Source organism: Sceloporus occidentalis, unplaced genomic scaffold (genome assembly GCF_023333645.1).
Source record: "Sceloporus occidentalis isolate IW3139 unplaced genomic scaffold, rSceOcc1.0.p SCAF_3, whole genome shotgun sequence".
Taxonomy (NCBI): Eukaryota; Metazoa; Chordata; class Lepidosauria; order Squamata; family Phrynosomatidae; genus Sceloporus; species Sceloporus occidentalis.
The window spans coordinates 225,108,892-225,128,105 of NW_028316983.1; the positions used below are offsets into that span (position 1 = coordinate 225,108,892).

The window sequence follows — 19,214 nt, forward strand, 5'->3', positions numbered from 1 at the left end:
TGCAGCCCTAATAATCTTGATAGATGATTAGTGCTGGAGAAGTGACTGGGAGATGAGAGCAGAAACATGTTGCTTATGCTTAATATCTCAATGGCCTTTGATATCACCAAGCAGTATCCAACTAGAACATCTTCTTGACTTTTCATTTGGTGACACTGTGATACAGTGGCTCCGGCTAAGCCTTTGGTTAGGCTTGAGAAGACAGTGCAAGGAGACCTGTGTTCCACCCTTGGCCTTGTCAGGATGCCACAAGTCTCCATCTTCTCCTTTATGCTTTCAAGCAACCACATGAAACAACTGAGCAGAATAACTTAGAGCTTTGCTCTGAAGTGTTGTGAGTATGCAAATATTGATTGGTATTTGCATATTGAAGCAATTTCACCTTCTAACCCCATGGAATAAGCTTGATACTTCACAGCTGTCTGTGGGAAGTTTTAGGATAGATGGTGGAGGAAAAGCTCAAACTTGATCCAGGTTGGATGGTCCTATGGTTCAAGAAGTCTGATGTAGAACTGGCACTGCCCCAAAGAGCCAGCTACACAACTTTCTCATATTCCAGGATTTGGTACTCACTTTGAAGGTACAAGTGGACAGGAGTGTTATTTACCAGCTTGGCTCCTTCATTGACTCTGTCCTCATCTAGAGAAAGCAGATCTTGCTTTGGCAACACATGTGTTCATTATATCCAGGCTAATTACTAAAAAGCAATCTTACTGAAGTGGGACTATCATTGAAGAAGATTCAAAGATGGTACAGCGTGTGGCAGGGAACACATATGTAAGACTTCCTGACAGTTTTTATTAGAGGGCTTTTTTTCTCCAACCACATTATCTAGTAAATCCCAATGTGATTTTTGCTTGCAAAATCAGTGAGAAGTTTATATTCTGGTTTGTAGCATTTAAATCAAATACATCTGATGAATGTGAACTGAAATATGAACATTCATTTCAGCCACATATTCTAATTTGAAACAAACACACATAAAAGTTTAAAACTACATTTAAGCCATGCCAGAAACAAATTAACATTCTCCGTGATTATACAGTCTTTTGTCCAACTCTCCTGATTTACTGATAAGCATATATGGAAGATTAATTTGGCTATTCCCATTATCTAAAAGCTGTATCAATTCACAAATAAGAAATTACTCTTGCTTAAATGAATATCTATAGACAGTCTATCTATCTATCTATCTATCTATCTATCTATCTATCTATCTATCCATCCAGTCATACCTATCATTTGTTGAATGAAAAAGAAAGAAATAGTAAAGAATACACACACCAGATGAAGTGTTTTGACATGCAGGAAAAAGGTCATCCTGTAGCACTCATTAGTAAATGCCACTTATTATCAATCAATAATCTAAGATGTTTCACACTTTGTATATCTCATCTGGAAAAGATATATTTTGTTCTACCTTCTCAGAAAAAAAAAAAGACTTTGCAACGGCACGGTTTTGAAAAGTTAGGATATTTTTAATGTACATGTGTTCAGCATTACTGCCTTCAAATCAGAGGTTCCTTGGGCTAATAAAAAGTGGTAGAGAGAAGGAAATACAAACAGTGGGGAGAATAAACAGAACACTTCTGAAGTCACCAATTGGGAGTGATCCAGGTTGAATCAAAACTTTCTATAGTGTATTACAGAACAACATAAAAAAATGATTTCCCATATTTTCTTGGACATTGTTGATCCACTGCAGAGCCTCTGAATCTGTATATCAGTGATTGGACCAAAATGCTGGAGCAGTGTTGTCTTTTGATAAGACATCACTGTAATAAATACACACAAAGTATTTCATTTTCCTGAGCTTCCCACCACGAACTTTTCAAGTTGCCCCCCCCCCCCTCAGGGCTCCTTAACTAATGCTTAAACAAATTTGGAAAACAGTATCTTTAGTTACCGATATGATTCCTGATGGAAATGATGGCATGCAAATTTAATCTGGTTCTTTCTTACTGTATTATGTACCCTTGTTAACAGAATATTGGATGCACCGTCATTATCGCCAGTAATAGTTTCCCCAGTAAGAACAATTGTTTGCTTGACTGAATGACCACTGAAAAACAATGGTTTCTCAGGACATATACTCAATGTAAGCAACATGGGTAAAAGAAAGCATTAGCATGAGGGAAGTTTATCATGGCGTACTTTAGCTGAGGACTTGAGCCTGCTAAATACAACACAAGCCAATTAATGTCATCCCATCCAAGACATGAACATTTTCTGCTCTGGGCCAGCTGCTTAACATTTTGTCTTAAGGTTTACTTTCCTCTTTAGTTCTTTAGCCAGCTCATGCAGGTGTCCTAAACTTGGCAAGGAAAGTGAGACTTTTAAAACTCATGAGGCGGGAACAAATTCATAGACTAACGCCTTGATGATCATCACTGTTTTCTTTTTTATAAAATGCTGAAAACAGACTATTGGCAAAGCATCAAGCTCTCAGGGTGAATAGATCTGCATATTTGTTAATCACTTCATTATTTCAGCAGCAGTTAGACCCTAAATACTGATGAAATAATGAGGTGCATTGCCATTATGCAAACCTACTCTCGCTGGAAGGCTGATATTCAGCCAGTGCTAGATTTTAGAATGTGAGCCCCTAAAGGACTAACACCCCCTCTCCTCCTCTCTTGCTCTGCTTTGTAGCATGTCCCATACGTTGATAGCATTTATTAAATAGATCCACTGGGATGGGTCCAAACGTTGTTGTATTTAGTTTTGACTGAAATTACTGTTGTCTTGACTTAAATCTCATTTATTTTGCTTAACGGACAATGATAATAACATCAACAATATCCTGTTGCCTGTCTAAAGTAATAATTTTAAAGCAAATAGAAAGCTGCTTAAAATCTAGGTCCTATCTAGCCAAATTAGTCATAAAAAAGTTATGTCCTATTGTATGATTGAAAACAACAATATTATATTGGTCACTGACAACTCATTCGATTGGACTTAGTGGGAGATACAGCCAAAATCCTATGCAGGTTCATTTGACAGAAAATGAACTCACTGAGCTTGGGAGAAATATACCTTATATCATCTCAGATTATTTGTCCATCTAATTCAGTAGTATCCTCTCTGAGTGGCAGTAACTCTTCAGAAGAAGATAAAAAGGGCTCTGCTAGATCAGAATATGGGTCTATCTTGTCAAACATTCCATTCCCACAATGATCAGTCAGACACCAATGGGAAATTCTCAGACATAAGGACATCGTCCTTCACATGGGAGCAACTTATGTCAAAAGTAATATAGATCCATTGTCCAGGTGATGAAATCTCAAATAGTTATCCAGGTGAGACATAAGTATAATAAAGTGATTTCCAACTGCTTTGAAGGCAGGACATTTAGACAATACACACTTCAAAAGCAGCTGGAAATTGGACTGAAGCCGCACCACAGGGCTAAAAACCAGAGGAAAGAGAAGCTGGGATAGTACAACTCAAGGTGAAAAATGTGCATCTTGGTTTCTACATATAAGTGCCTGGACATGAGTGTGGAGCTGTGGTAAAGGAAAGAAATAAAAATGTGACAATTACCAGAAATTTCCTTTTGCAGTACATCCATTCTATTAAAGAATTTTACTGCTGTTTCCTCTGCTAGAAAACACTGATCTTGTAAAAAAAAAACATACAAAGAGTGGGGGGGGGGGGGTTGGACACAATTACAATATACACAAACCAGACAGTTCAACAAGGGGGCATGGGTGAAGAGGGTGAAGGAAGCATGTATTGGGAGGGGCACCATGATTGTACTTTGCCAATGTATTATTCACACATTGATGCACTGATGCCCTGTAACAGTGGAGCATGGCATGTATGACTATAGAGTTCATCACACGGGGCCCAACCGTTCCTGAAGTGTGGCCCAAGTGTTTCAGAAGTGCTGGAGGTGGGATCATCCGTTGTGCTTCTGAAATGTCATAGAGTCTTCCCACTTTCCTTCCATCACAGAAGCATTTGCGGGGAACCTTGGAAAATCCATTTTTATCAACAGAATCTTTCATTAATAAAAATGGCTTTTCCAAGGCTTTCTCATGGCGGCGGCTGCTTCTTCTTCTTCTTCTTCTTCTTCTTCTTCTTCTTCTTCTTTTGAAAAGGAATGGGCCATTGCAAAGGGAGAGAAGGCACATTTTTCACCCTGCGCTCATAGTGAGGGGCATATAGTGATCCCAGTATGACGAGACGTTATTATATCACATAACCTCTGGTTTTATTTTTGACTGATTTTTGGTAGATTGACCATGTGGGGGGGGGTGTCACTTTTTTATGTTAGGGGTGTGTAAGCTTGGTGGTGCTTCAGGGAAGCTTCATAGTCATAAAATGAGGCCTGTTAGATTGCATGTTATCCATGGGCCACACTTTCCCCACCCCTGTTTCAAAGTATGTATTCCATCAAAGTAGACAAAACTTAATTGTATCACTCATACAAGAAGCATCATGTAACTTCTAAGACTACATCTACTGAAAAGTACCTTACATCTTTATAGTCATATGTGTGTGTATGTATGCATATTCATGTCACCTGTTAACTTATGGTGACCCCATGAATTTCATAGGCTTTTCTTAGGCAAGGAATAATCAGAGGTGGCACTGCCAGTTATTTCCTATGAAATATAGCATACAGCACCTGGTATCCCTTGGTAACTTTCGTCCAAGTACTAACTACATTTGATCCTGCTTATGTTCCAAGATCTGATGCAATTTTGTACCTTTAGAGAATTTAGTCATATTGTTAAGCAAATTTCCAACTAGTAATATATACAAAGTGAAAAATAGCTGGAGACAAAAACACCTGGACTCACCTGTAATTCTGCTTTTCACCTCCTATATAAAATCTGTCGTATTGTGAATAAGCCCGATTTCCTTCCCAGTCCATTAGTTCAATTCTTAGAGAATAGTGTCTTTGACTGGTGGTTATTGCAAAGATAAACTCATTCCCCAGCCAATATTCACCAGAAGGACTACCGAAACCCTAGAAGAAAATGAGTGAAACTCAACTTAATGATCTTTGCTTAGTCTACTGTAACATTTACATAATAGAAACTTCCATAATATTGTCAAGGAACTATCACTTAAAGAAAAGCATCTTTCATGATCGCAGTGATTATATTTCACTAATATCCACCACATTCTGGAGGCTGAGAATGCAAGCTTATGTTCTTGTTGAACTATTACCATACTTACTAATATGACTACATGAAACTGATGTCAATGGCTTGTCATGGGCTACTGTTCAGAACACAGTACTATTATATAATCCTTTTCTTCTAATTTGTTATAATAATGCTATTCATTAAGTAGCATTTCCAGATCAAATAGGGGCGGGTTATAGACCGTCGCTTTGAGGCGGTCTGCCGCCGCCGCCGCCGTTTGCTCCGTAAGGGAGCCGTCGCAGCCACACCGCGCGGATCCCTTACGGAGCAAAAAAGAAGCTCCAAAATGGAGCTTCTTTCTGCGGCGCCTCTGTGACATCACGAGGCGCCAGGGGCGCATTCGCGACATCACAGGTGCCGCGACACGTTCGGACGCACAGCGTCTGATACGTAAAGATGGCGCCAGCCGTGTGGAATGGCCGGCGCCATATTGTACGGACAGAGTCTGTACTAGAGCCAGGGGCATCTAGAAGAGACGCCCCTTTTTTAAAATGGGACGTCCTGCGGATGTCCCAAGTGCCGGTTTGTAACCGGCCATTGTCTTTGCACAAAAACAGAAGTATATCTTGTTGGTGTGGCATCACTAAGTGGGTGCGGTGGTGTGGACCACACCAAGTGACAGCGCAGAAGAGGGGTGACAGTTGGCTGTGTCTCCTCCCCATCTTGCAGCAGGGAGGAAGAGGGCCCAGCACACCCCACCTCCCTGCCCAGTGCTGTTTTACTTGTCATTAAAGTGGCATTGGACAGGGGGGAAGAGGGTCCAGCACACCCCACCTCCCTGCCTGACTCCATTTTACTTGTGAGTAAAATGGCACTGGGCAGGCGGGAAGAGGGTGTGGCCTTTTGGCCCTTCCCCCTGGAGCCCCTGAAGCCCTTCCCCTCTGCACTGGGTGACACCCCGGATTGGAACACCACCACTATGTTAACCATGCTGTAAGTCCACAGAAATCAATGCAAGACTAGATATTGTTGTAGTTGTGTACCTTCAAGTCATTTCTGACTTATGGTGGCCCTAAGATGATCTTATCACAGGTTTTCTGGGGCTGAGTATGTGACTCATCCAGTGAGTTTCCATGGCTAAGCAGGGAACTGAACCATGATCTCTATAGTCCAGCGCTCAAATCAGTACATTATGATGGCTCTCCAGATTAGATCTAGCCCATCCTTTTAAAAAAAAAATACAGTAATGAAGAGCGCAAATTTCCACAAGCAAGCAGGAAAGATTGTCAGCTTTGGGTAATGCAAGAGACTGTTGCATAGTGGTCCAATAATGTGAAATTTTTGGGGGAAAAATGATACAGTGTAATACAGGTATTCCAACAAGGTGATATAAAAGAATTGTCAGGTATTTAAATGCCTAGTATATCTGCACTACATCTTTCAGCCTACTTGATATGTCTTTTACCAGCATGGCAGTAGATTATTCTTGTTCATATTTTTGTCTAGACTGAGCATTTGACAGTCCATATCTGTATGGGCATTTGCCAGTGACACTGTGGGGCAGTTGGGATTGTATACCAACTACATAAATTGGTGATATGATTATGATCACTAGAAACTGTGGCTAAAAATATTAGTAAATATAAGGACATGCCAGAGGTTGTAAATTAGGAAGAACTGGTATACCAAACAATTTAGAAAATTGGGTTTCTTCTAAAAAAATAAATAATCACTCTACTCCACTGTAATAATCAAAGTCAAAATATAGTGGATCCTTCCCATCCATGGGTGTTTGACTCTGGGTGCCCCATAGATGGGAAAAATATGGACTGTTATGATCCATATTATTTAATGGGTGGTAATGTGAACATATCTGTGCCAATGAATTCATGTACATGTACCACCACTGAATAATATGGAGCATGGTGATCTGTAGGCAGTTGAATCTGTGTATTGCTAACTTGCTGATGAGATGGGCCCACTGTTGTGTACACAAGACAATGCTTATCAAGTATAGATATTTACCCACTTGCAAATCTAAATAGGTTGTGCAACAAGATGCCTCACAATGGGACGGAGTGTGGGAGCACCAGTCTGAGCCAGTTTGTCAGCTCTGGTGCCACAACAAACTACAATTCAAAAAATTCCATAACATTGGTGTCAAACTGAATTATTTCTGAAGTGCAGATTGTGTCAGAGGTCAAATTTGAGCTGGAAACTTCCCAGTCCATAGCTAGAACTCTTTACTATCTACAATCACATGTGTTTAAGGTTCAGAACTAGTCAAAGAGAGAATACCATAACAATGCCATTGCCACCCTCTTATGTTTTAGAGAGAGTATTATTTTTTAGCAAGCTCTGTTCAAATGAAATAAAAGTGCACAACATCAAAACATCTTGGGTTAGTCTCCCAGTAATGCCTCAAGTATTTCATTAGGAAAATGTGTACAGTTGCTCCGTGGGATTATATGCTATGACAACAGTAGCCTCCAGATATTGCAAATATATGAACTTCTGTTTGATTGTAAGGTCCCCCTATATGCTGCAAGTAGCCTCCATGCTACAACAAAAATACTGAAACAATCCAGAATAGTTGAATATACAGCTAACTATGAACTGTAAAGCCAAAACAAATTCAACAGCATAAGTAGTTAAATTATGTGAGATATTTATTTTGATCGAAAACATGCCTCTCAGTCTAAACCAAATCCTTTTTCTCTTGACAATTACATGCAAAAGTAGCTTCCCAGTAAAATCATTAGCAGGGAGTGTAGAATGGAAACAGTGAAGTGTGCATGACTAACTCCAAAAAACATGCCTTTGGAAGCCCTTTTTAAAAACAGAATAGAATTGAATTGAATAGAATCATGTAGTCCACACATTAATGACTTTGTGTAGTGTTAAAAAGCCCTTTCATACTACACAATTTTGGCACTGTGATTCCACTTCAATTGCTAGGGCTCCATCCTGTGGGGTGGGGTGGGGGGTGATTTGTAGTTTAGTGAAGCACTAAAACTTTCTGACTGAGAATTCTAAATATCTCCCCCTCCCCCCAAAAAAGTAAATACACAGAATTCTAGAGGATGGAATCATGGCACTTAAAATGGAATCATAGTGCCATAGCTGGGTAAGGTGAATAACAGCCCCTTTTCTAGCTTTGACTCTGTGATGTACCTTGCATTTCTTCAGGGATTCTTTTGGGAGAAAGGCAGGATATAAATCAAATAAATAAAGAAATAATTTACACCTGATACCCTTACACACATATACTGAGGTCACAGGATAAAAACAACTTATATGGGCATCTACGTGTTACCTTTATCATTGGAATTATACTCACAATTGACTATTGCACAGAATTATTAGCTTTCCTATTTGTTAAATTTAGAGCACTCCATAGTATTTTGGCCAAGAAACCCAAAGAGAGATGTAGGATTAAATACAGCAGGCTATTTAGAATCATACAGATGGCCAACACACTCCCTGCGGACAGCATATGAATATTCGCTGATCCTCACTGAATTTACACCTCCAATTTTAACAACATAGCCATGGCAAAAAAGCCACAATGTTTTCCAAAAGCACAGAACATATGTAGCTACAGTCACTCCATGTATCACATGGAGGATCCATTCTGGGAGCCTTTGCATAATATGATTTCCCCATATAATCTGGAACCCTATTTCTCTTACCCAAAATGAATGACAAAGTGCTCTTCCTGGGCAATTTCTAGATACTTCATTGCTTTCTATGGTAGATCTCTGCCAGAGGTTGCCCATAAAGTCATGCTGGAGGACCTACAAATTTCTTTAGGCATTTGTAAGTCCTCCAGCATGACTCTATGATCAACCTCCAGCAGAAGCATATTAAAGAATTAGGCTGGAGGACCTAGAAAATACCTAGAAAGACCATATTTTCTCCAATGCATGTAAGTGTATCCGTGTTATATGAGGTATAAACTCACATAACATATGGTCCTGCTAGAACTTGTTTTAAAGCAAACCCAGATTCCTGAAGGCTCACAGAAGCATGATTCTACTTTAAATTGAGAAGCATGATCCCCATGTGTTCTGAAAGGAAGCAGTGACTTTTCTGCTATCATGCTGACAAAATTTATCACACCCCAGTGGCATACTGTGGGCCCTGGAAGTATGCACAAAACTGACCAATCCTACACACACACACACTATACATGACATCGGAAGACTATTAATTTGAATGCACAAAAAAAAATTGCCCCACCAATTAAACCTTTCCCAGTTGCTAACATAAGTAGGCCACTTCTCTTATATGCTACAGATGATCTGCTTTCAGCAACAATAGTTGAGTCTGGGGTGAGTAGATGAAAAGTGCAGACTTAGTGGAGCCTTATTAATTCACTCCACCTAAGACACCCAGTGCAGGAATCTGGTCTATGTATTTCTCCCTGTGGAAGTGATACAATTGTCTAACCAGTTTCAAACCATTAGACGGCTTGGGTGGGGTGTAGGTGGAGAAAGATCAGTCCTGATTTTCCAGGGAGGAAAGAAGGAAGGAAGGTGGAAGGGCTGATAGGCAGGTAGGTGGAATATAAGGGAGAGAAACAAACATTAACATCTATTGCAAAAGATGAAAATAGCATTTAAAAAGTCTAAAATTTCTAACTTTTAACCCTGAATATCCTGCATCATTGGGAGAAGCCTATTGTGATATTTTCCCTTCCAGAATAGCAAACAGTATTGATTTTTCTTTGAAAGTCAGGAGATACAAGGTCTTCTTAAAGCACAAGCTTTTCAGAGTGAATTTTCCAGATTTAATCCAAAACATCTCTACTTTTTCCTGGGGGGTTGGGGAGGGAGTCCCTCATAGAACCCCAGAGAACCATAACAAGTTTATGTAGATGTTTTAGATCATAGAATCATAGAGTTGGAAGAGTGGGCCATCCAGTCCAACCCCCTGCCATGCAGGAAATCTAAATCAAAGCATCCATGCTGGCTGGGGTACTCCAAAACACCAGGAAGGATGCCAAGTTGGGGATGGCTGATATAGGCCGGTTACAGACCGGCACTTGGGATGTCCGCAGGACATCCCATTTTAAAAAAGGGGGTGTCTCTTCTAGACGCCCCTGGCTCTAATACAGATTCTGTCCGTACAATATGGCGCTGGCCGTTCCACACGGCCGGCGCCATCTTTACGTATTGGACGCTGTGCGTCCGAACGTGTCGCGGTGCTAATGACATTGCGAGTGCGCCAGCGGCGCCTCGCGATGTCATTAGGGCACCGCAGAAAGAAGCTCCATTTTGGAGCTTCTTTTTTGCTCCGCAAGGGAGCCGCGCAATGTGGCTGCGACGGCTCCCTTACGGAGCAAACGGCAGCGGCAGCAGACCGCCTCAAAGCGGCAGTCTATAACCCGCCATAGACAATGCTGAAGGTCTCTTATCCATAGAGTCATCATAAACCTAAGCTGATGTGATGGCAACTAACAACAACAACAGGCTAGATAAACCAATGAATAAACTAGTAAACCACAGCTTAAGATTTTATTTGCTCTGCATTTTGGAAAACAGTCCAGTTCAGCTTGGACCAATGCAGAGTACTGGAAGCTTGGAGAGATTTGTTCCAAATCTGATTTATTAATTCTGAAATCCAAATATTCACGCCTCCCTTTGACTATCAAGTCCCATGGGTTTTCATGGCACTATGTTCTGCCATTAGGGCCAATAGGGCTCACCACCTACAGATGCTGAAATCTGTTGATGGCAAGCCTGCAGCTTGGGTGGGTGGGTGCTTGGGTGTAACTATATTTTTAATGTTATTTTTAAAATTCTTTTTGCATAAGAGCTCATCACGGCTCTTTTTGGATCCGGGATTCTTCCAGCTTAAGGAAATGGCCACTGGAACACTCCTGGAAGCGGGCATGGACCCAGGCTGTGTTTGGGAGGCAAATTCAGCAGCAAAAACCTTCTGATAATATAAGGATGCCACCCAAATTAAGCTTTAAGATGGATAGAAGTAAATTGATTTAGTAAGCCATGGGATAAGCTCCTTATTCTTATCTCTGTCCCTAGATAAACCAACTTTCCCACAAGACTCTGCATGGAAGGAATTCATTTGCCACTGCTTTGTTTGATTAACAAAGATTTCTGCCAGCAGATGAGAAATCAGCCATCTATAGTGAACACCACTGAGTTTATGACTAGGGTTGCCTGATGATGTAGACAGCATTTCAGCTTGGTTGTGTAAGCTTCCAAGGTAAAACTCCACTTGGAGCTGTCCAGAGTGCTACCTTGAATCTGACTTCTTTCTTTGCCTTGGATCTGAATTCTTGTCCTTCCTTGCTCTTAATTCATTCTAGGCTCCTTCCCTGCCCAAAATCTAGCTGGCACCACCTCTTAGAACAGGTAGCACCAGATAGAGTGCATCCCAGCTATGCATTTCCACAGGCTGAAGGTTTCAACTTTGAGGCCAACACCATCCTTTGGCCTGGGAGGGAGTCAATAGGCTGCCCCAGCTACATTAGGGGCTAGCCTGAAGATAGAAGCTCCTCCCTCCATAACTGTCATCCTTCGGCCTGGGAGGGAGAGAATAGGCTGGCCCAGCTCCACCAGGGCTAGCCTGAAGAAGAAGAGCCCTCCCTCTAGTCCATCTGCCTTGGTCCAGGCATCAGAGGGAGAGAAGAACTACTGGACCTCATCCCCTTCCCCACCACCATTCCCTTCTCCCTTTGTGTCGTGTCTTTTAGATTGTAAGCCTGAGGGCAGGGAACTGTCTTATTGAAAATAATAATTGTAAGCTGCTCTGAGAGCCATTAGGGCTGAAGGGCGGGGTATAAATAACGTAAATAAAAAATAAATAAATAAATAACACCATGCCTTATAGAGCTGCTCAATTTGTAAGACCTTTAAAGGACAAATGGATAGTTATACCTGAGAGAATTTCAGCTTCTGGGTGACTTAATTAATTAATTAAGGTAATTCTTGAGAGCTTCATGAGCATATGGAGAAATAACAGGATAGACTGAAGGAATTTGGCCTGAAAGACAGATACCATTATTCTGTAGAGAAAAGATGGTCTTTGCCAGCTGATGATCCATCATCATGGATAACCATGATGACTTCCTCTTGCTCCCTCATTCAATATTTGCACATACTTAATAATATGGAAAGCGTGCTTTCTCAAGAGATAACACAAAACAATCTATAAAATACCACTGTTTCCTTCAGACTGACAGCAGGAATCTAAACTAGCATGATCACTTTCTCAGTTCATGTATAACCTTCCACCCAGAGAGGAAAAACCTCTCTGGACTCACATTATGTAATAAGGCATGAAGGACTGCCATTCCTGGGTCTATGTGATTTCCAATTGTTCACAAGAGTGTTTGGCTTTCATCCAGAGTTAAAGGCTTATTTGTTATCTTATTTCCAAGTGTGAGACATTGCCTGAGGATGAAGAATGGAATGCATAGATAAAGGAAACTGTTACATCCCAAAATCCACAGGGGAAAATGAAAAGAAAGCTTCTAAATAAAGGAACTCTCTGAAGTATGATTCATAGTAAAACAAATTAAAGAAGGAGTTTTAAGACAGTTATAATAAACCTGAGGCACTTGATAGTTTCTGTGCTTATTGTTTAATGACCATGTTTTCAGTATAAACTATTGACAGAATGTTCAACTTTGTTTCAAAATAGGAACAGTATAAAATGATGTCCCCAGTGTTTCTAGAGATAGGATTCTGCAAAGTAACTCCCCATCTTACCATTTTGTATTCTCTCCAGGTTTTTTGGAAATCTAGGCTTCCATCTTCACGGTGTTGTATAACTGTCCAACCTCCTCCTGTGATTTCCATGTTACAAAAAACCTGTGTAGAAAAACATAAAGTACATAAGAATCTCCATCTTGACATGGCCTTGATCCATCTAGCTCAACTTTCTGCTTCCAGAAGTGATCAGCAATATGATCTGAAAAGTACAACTTTCAAAATCCCCTGCTATAACTGGCCTGGAGAATCTTGGAGCTGTTGTCTAAACAGATCCCAGTCCTTTCTCTTTTTTTTTGGCAGGGGACAAAAAAGTTTTCTGGTGTTTCAGTTTATGCCTACCTTCTCCATTATGAATTTGCCTGGTCCTAATTGAAGCAGCTTTCCTATGCATGTTCATACTCAGATGCATACGCTCCAGAATGGCTGGGACTTTTCCAAATTTCCTCTCACTGTGAACTTTAACAAAACTGCATGCTTCACTGGTGTATGGCACTCAATAAGAATCCTTATCAATTCAGTCAAGGCTTTGGCATTCTCACAGAGAGCCATACAAGGGAACAGACCTCATGACATTGGCTGGTAATGAAACACCATACACGACCTTATCGCATGGGGGTCACTACCCAATTCCTTTGAACTGTTTCCTTCACAATCATGCCATTTCATCCTCAGCTGAATCAATTCCATGCTTTTCACTCTAAGGTGCATTGTCCATACCAATGTTGTTCGATTTCTCCCATTGTGCAGCTTTGCTTCTCCTATACACAGCCAAGGACCCCTGATTGTGTATCAGGGAAAGGGAATTGTACAAGGCTCCAAAATGTGAACCTTATTTGAGAAAGGGAAAACAAAACCTTTAAAGAATTGCTTTTCCTTGAAGAAAAATAGTTTGGCTCAGTGCTTCCTTCCACAATGACATTTGAGTACAACATTTATCTACAGTTGTGGTTTCATTGGTCTTTGATTTACAGCAGGTATTTTTAAAGCAATGCATGTATCTTATTTAACATTCACATCAAGTCTCCAGAAACCAAGTGATCACCTTTTTCCTTTCTTTTAAACATTAAATTCTAATGTTCAATTCAGTAAGTGGGAGTAGAGGAAAGATAATAGGTATGTATATATATATAGGAACTTTCTGTTAAAAAAAATCCTTTTCTAAACAGGTTTTGAAGTTTTCTTGTTTTGAGTGATGTAGCAAATTAAAAAGGGGGAGTGAGACAATGACAGAGGGATTTAAAGCACTAAATTTTTCACTGTGTGGTCTGGCACTTTCCTTAGCAATGGATGGGAACACCTGCCACATTAACAGGAGCAGCAAGCTGATTATAAATGTTAGCTTTCCACCATCCAAGCCAACAAATGTCCTCAACTGGCTCCTGTCCCAGACAAGGTCAAAGCATTCAACCATTAAACACCTTTTAACATATTTTGAGGTTGAAATCTGAACATATACACACCCCCCAGGGGAAATAGGAAGAATTTCAATTACTCTCCTTTTCTATCTCCTTGAAGGTAGATTGAATAGAACTATAGTCATCATAACTCAGTGGTTCCTAGTTAAATGAAACTCTCAAAACTGATAAAAGATATATGGGACCAACAGCAACCCTTTGGAAGCAGATAAACATCTTTTTGTTGTTGTTGTTTTATATTTAAATATACTGTCAATTCTCTGTATTTTTATAAGCTGTCACTGTTGTTCATATGTTACTTAACAACACAAGAAGGCTGGGCACCGTCCAATAGCCACTGAATCCTTACACTGATTGTTTTTGGCAGGCATTTGAATGGAAATCTAAGGCTGGAAGAAATCATTTATGGGACATATGAGACTGTCCCTCATGGTAGCCCCAGATTTCTTTCTCTCCTCTTCACCTGATAAATGGAGCAGCCAATGAAATAGACCAGGCATGTAAAAACTCACCAAAATGCCACCCATTTAGCTGTAGCAGACAGTAGTACAACATGGAGGAATCTACATATGTCATCCAGAGGATAGGGCAGATGAACAGACTCAACAGAGTATTGACTGCAGAAAATATGATTGCCTTATCTCCCACAGCAACAGGATTTAAAACAGGGGTGAACAAAGCTGAGCCTGTGGGACACATATGACCCCCAAAGCCCCCCAGTGTGGCCCACCAGAACTCCCACAGCTCCTATATCTTACTGCAATTTTATTTTATTTTATTTTATTTTTACTGGAAAAAGTAACTTCATATCTCTAAGGCTTCATTTGCACTATAGAAATAATCCAGTTTGACTCCATTTTAATTGTCATAAATCAATGCTATGGAATTCTGCATAGTGTAGTTTGTTGTGGCACCAGAGCTCTCTATCAGAGAATACGTCACAAAACTACAAATCCCATAATTCTATAGCATTCAGCCTTGATGGTTAAAGTGGGGTCAAACTGGATTGTTTCTGCTGTGTGGATGCAGCCTTAGAGTTGTGAAGTTGCTTTTCCTAAGACTTGTGGGGGTCAGTTTGGCCAGGATTTCCACCTCCCTCAATGCTGTTTAAGTAACTTTTGATCTAAAACAATCCAGGGAGACCACAAAAACTTTGAAAATGCCTCCTCCCCCAATAGCCATTAGGAAACATAAAGAGGGATTCAGTAAAAATGCATGTATATTTATTTTTAAGGACAGGTTCAGAGTGGAGTAGAAATGTGGCCCTCAGATCTGGGGAAGGTGCCCACCTCAATTTAAAAATATCACATCCAGGTTACCAGATGCACCAGGCAGCAAGCTCTGCAGGATACTGATTTACTTTTACCTTTTTAGGTTCTGATATGTTATTCACATAAATAGTGTAGACACCGCTTTTATTGAAACCAGCTTGATATACATCAGCACAGTCTCTGAATGGCTTGTCATCTTCTCTTTTGGGATTCTTTAGCACAACTGCAAGAAAAGGAAAATGAATATGATATTGACATCTGCAGCAACAATCATAGTTAAATGTTCAACCAATAGAGGCATTTATGTCAGTGACTTATTTGCCAGTTTTGTTTCATTTTGTTTTTATATTACTGGCCCTGCTGTGTTGCTTTTAATGGCAACCTAATGCAGAAATCAATAGCATAGTCTTGGGGACAACATCATCTGTTAAATTTCTGTATACCAGTGATATGAACAGGGGAGTAAAAGTTAAATAAATGAATAAAAATTGACCACTCTGCTGTAAAGCATAGCCACTCTTCACCTAGATCAGGATTTCCCAACCAGCATTCCCTTAAACCCTAGAGTTCTGCAAAAGATCACTAGGGATTCTGCAAGAGATCATAAATGGGAAAAATATGAAACTTTTTTTTAGTTATAGATATAATAATAATATTTATGCAATGGTTCCCTGAAACCTGAAAATTATTTCAAGGATTCTCCCAAGATAAAAAGTTTGAGAAAGGCTAATCAAGATATTCCATGTGAAGTGTGTGAATTAGACTTTACCCTTTATGTCTGAGGAATCTCCACTGAAATGAACAAGACTTAGTGGTATGAACATTGACTATGACTCTGGAGACCAGGGGTTGAATCCTAACTCAGCCAGGACAACCCACTGGGTGACCTTGGGGAAGTCACACTCTCTCAGCCTCAAGGGATGGCAATAGCAACCCCCCATGGAAGAAACATGCCAAGAAAACCCTGTGATAGGTTCACCTTAGGGTCACCATAAGTCAGAAATGACTTGAAGGCACACAACAGCAACATGAAGACACATCTAGTATAGTGCTGTTACTGACATTTCCAGAGTTCAGAATTAATCCCACTAACCACCATATAATAATGGTTCAAGAACAGTTTCCCTACCCCACCCAGAAGGACTCCTCTACTTTGTAAATGTTAAATAATATTCTGTGTAGATTCATCCTCTTCAGATTTAATTGCTTACTCTCAGTGAAACTATCACTGATTGCTGTGAGCTACAGGGTCAGATCACCTGATCCAGCAGCCTTTTTGATTTGGGCCAGTTTTCTTGATGAGAGAAGGACATCCTTTTCTCTGCTTGCTTTGAAACTCTGAAATTACCCAAATTCTTTTAAGAAAAAGCATTTTCAGTGGCAATCCAAGGCTCAGAAAATGCCTACCTCTCAACAGTTGTTTTTGGAAATACAAACTCAGAAGGCAGTCCTTGTGCAAATAGATGAAAACAATTGTTTCCTTTTGCTTACATAGAGATTCTTAAGACTGTAAGACCATAAGAAAAGCCATCCTGGTTTATACCAAAAGCCTTTCCCCTACTACACAGTGGCCATCGAGTTGCTTCTGGAAAACCTTCTAACACAGCAATTCCCAAACTTTGTCCTTCCAGATGTTTTGTAGTTCAGCTCCCAGAATTCCTGACTGTTTGGTCAAGGTGGCTGATCCTTCTGGGAGTTGAAGTCCAAAATCCCTGGAGAACCAAAGTTTGGGAATCGGTGCTCTAGCAGGACCACTTCCACTGACAAAGCTATAGTCCCCCTCCCACATCATGTTCCCCAGAAAATAATACACAGAGATACACTGCCTTTTGTATTGGAGGGCATGTATGCATCCATCATTAATGTAGGTGAATAGGCAGCTTGACCAGTCAAGGTAGCTTTTCCTTGGTACAACTCCTCCAAGGCAAGTTGGCCTCTTTTACCAGTGTTCTTTAGCCCACTACATGTGCATTTGTTTTGGGAGTAAGATAGATACTCCAGCAGTATTTTTTTCAACCTTTCTCAAGACTTCAAAACAGGATAAACACAGAAATTCATCTCTGACTTCCATTTTAATATTATCTGAAAAAAGATTTACAAGGTTAAAATGCTTGCCAGCTTCTATATAAATATCCCAAGCCCTAGTTGCATGAGCAACTGACAGGGAAGATGGGGTGTATTACGTCCAGATGGAAACCTGTAGGTATGTACCTCAAATCTGGACCTTCTTCATTTGTGAGTCATTTTTATTTCATCCCTCAAATAACGCACAGAGCATCTAAGGGTCTTGTTGACCATTTTGCTGTGTTTGTAATCTTTTAACACTTTTTTCACATGATCCACACACTAATGAATATGATTTCCAATGAAAGCAATCAGATGGAACAACACCAGAGACTTTATGACAGTAAAATAAAAAAGACCTCCCCCAATTTGCACTATATGTGTGGGGGTTACTGGGGTACTTTGGAAGTCTCATAAAAGGCATTGAGAGCATATGGAAAACACTTTCCCCATGGAATAGGATGATTCATCACAAGCATTTGATTGTAGCCACTTTAGCTGATTGTTTCAGCAAAGCTGATTTGGCATAGCTGGATTAGCATGGCCAGTTGATCATGCCCTTTTAGTGCAGCAACCATTTCAGGGCTGATCAGAGCACATGATTCAATGCTGCTCTGCCAACAATAAAATTTAGACAAGTGGTATCTCAGTGGAGCTCTACCACCAATCCCATTTCAACACAGGAATGAGAACTGATGGATGGAGAGAGGGTGAATGGGGAAAGGGATGGAGAGAGGGTGAATGGGGAAAGGGATCAAGTGATCATGATTACTTTTTCCATTCACCTCCTTTCATCTGTCTGTGATCCATTCTTCTGATCACTTTCCCCACCCCACCCTCCTTTCATCTGATCACTTTCCCCACTTAACCTCTTTCATCTGATTGTCTTCAGGTACTCTGATGCCTATGTTAAATGGACTTGGTGATAGAGCAGTACTGAAACAGCTGTTTGTTTAAACTGCTACACTAAAAGAGAATCGTTGAATCGTCCACTCCAAGTGGCGCTGAAATAGCGGCATTCAGCCAGTCACACTGAGATGACCATGATCAACTAGTCATGCTAGACCAGGAGTGTTGAATCAGCAGCAAAGAAATAGCCATGCTGAAGCAACCACAATTAACTAGCCACAATGAATCATCCTAGACCCCTTTCCCCAGCCCTGTCCCAAAGGCTCACTGACACATCTGCGCCTAGTCAGCTTCAGCAGCATCTCTGTTCTAGGGTTGGAAGGAATATTTTAAAAATTAAAAAAGAAAGAAAGAAAGAAAAATGCCTCAAAAAAAGGTTCTCAAGGATTAGTAAACCTGGCTAAGTTTTCAACTTCTTTTTACTCAATCTGCTTTACTTTAGCCTCTGTGTACTAGCTTAACACATCTGGCTGGTCTTGGCTTCACCTCCTTCTTTCACAAAGTGAAATGTGAGTTGTGAGGAGGTATTAGCAATTCAAAGCTTGTCTTTGTTTATGTTTATAAGAGTGATTGCCTTTTCCCCTCCTTCCCAGCTGAGTTAATGACTGTGGGTGTGCATGCGAGGGGCTTATTTATATCTCAAATCCTGTTTTGTTGCTTGTGTTTGGGAGTGGGAGCAGAGCCTTTTGGATTGTAGGTTGGGCTCTGGAACGG

General features: G+C 40.4%; 1 protein-coding gene across 2 annotated transcripts in view; it reads right to left on the minus strand.

The window, feature by feature from the left end:
• Window positions 1-19,214, minus strand: part of LOC149317571 (angiopoietin-1) — a 187,630-nt gene that overhangs the window by 30,657 nt on the left and 137,759 nt on the right. Inside the window, exons 5-7 of one of the 2 annotated variants that reach the window (XM_089518935.1) lie at window positions 15,623-15,750; window positions 12,839-12,940; window positions 4,809-4,978 (exon numbers count right to left, since the gene is read on the minus strand). In XM_089518935.1, coding sequence (XP_089375061.1) covers window positions 4,809-4,978; window positions 12,839-12,940; window positions 15,623-15,750 — 400 coding nt within the window. The remainder of the gene's footprint in view (window positions 1-4,808; window positions 4,979-12,838; window positions 12,941-15,622; window positions 15,751-19,214) is intronic. The other variant, XM_089518936.1, reaches the window with a different exon arrangement.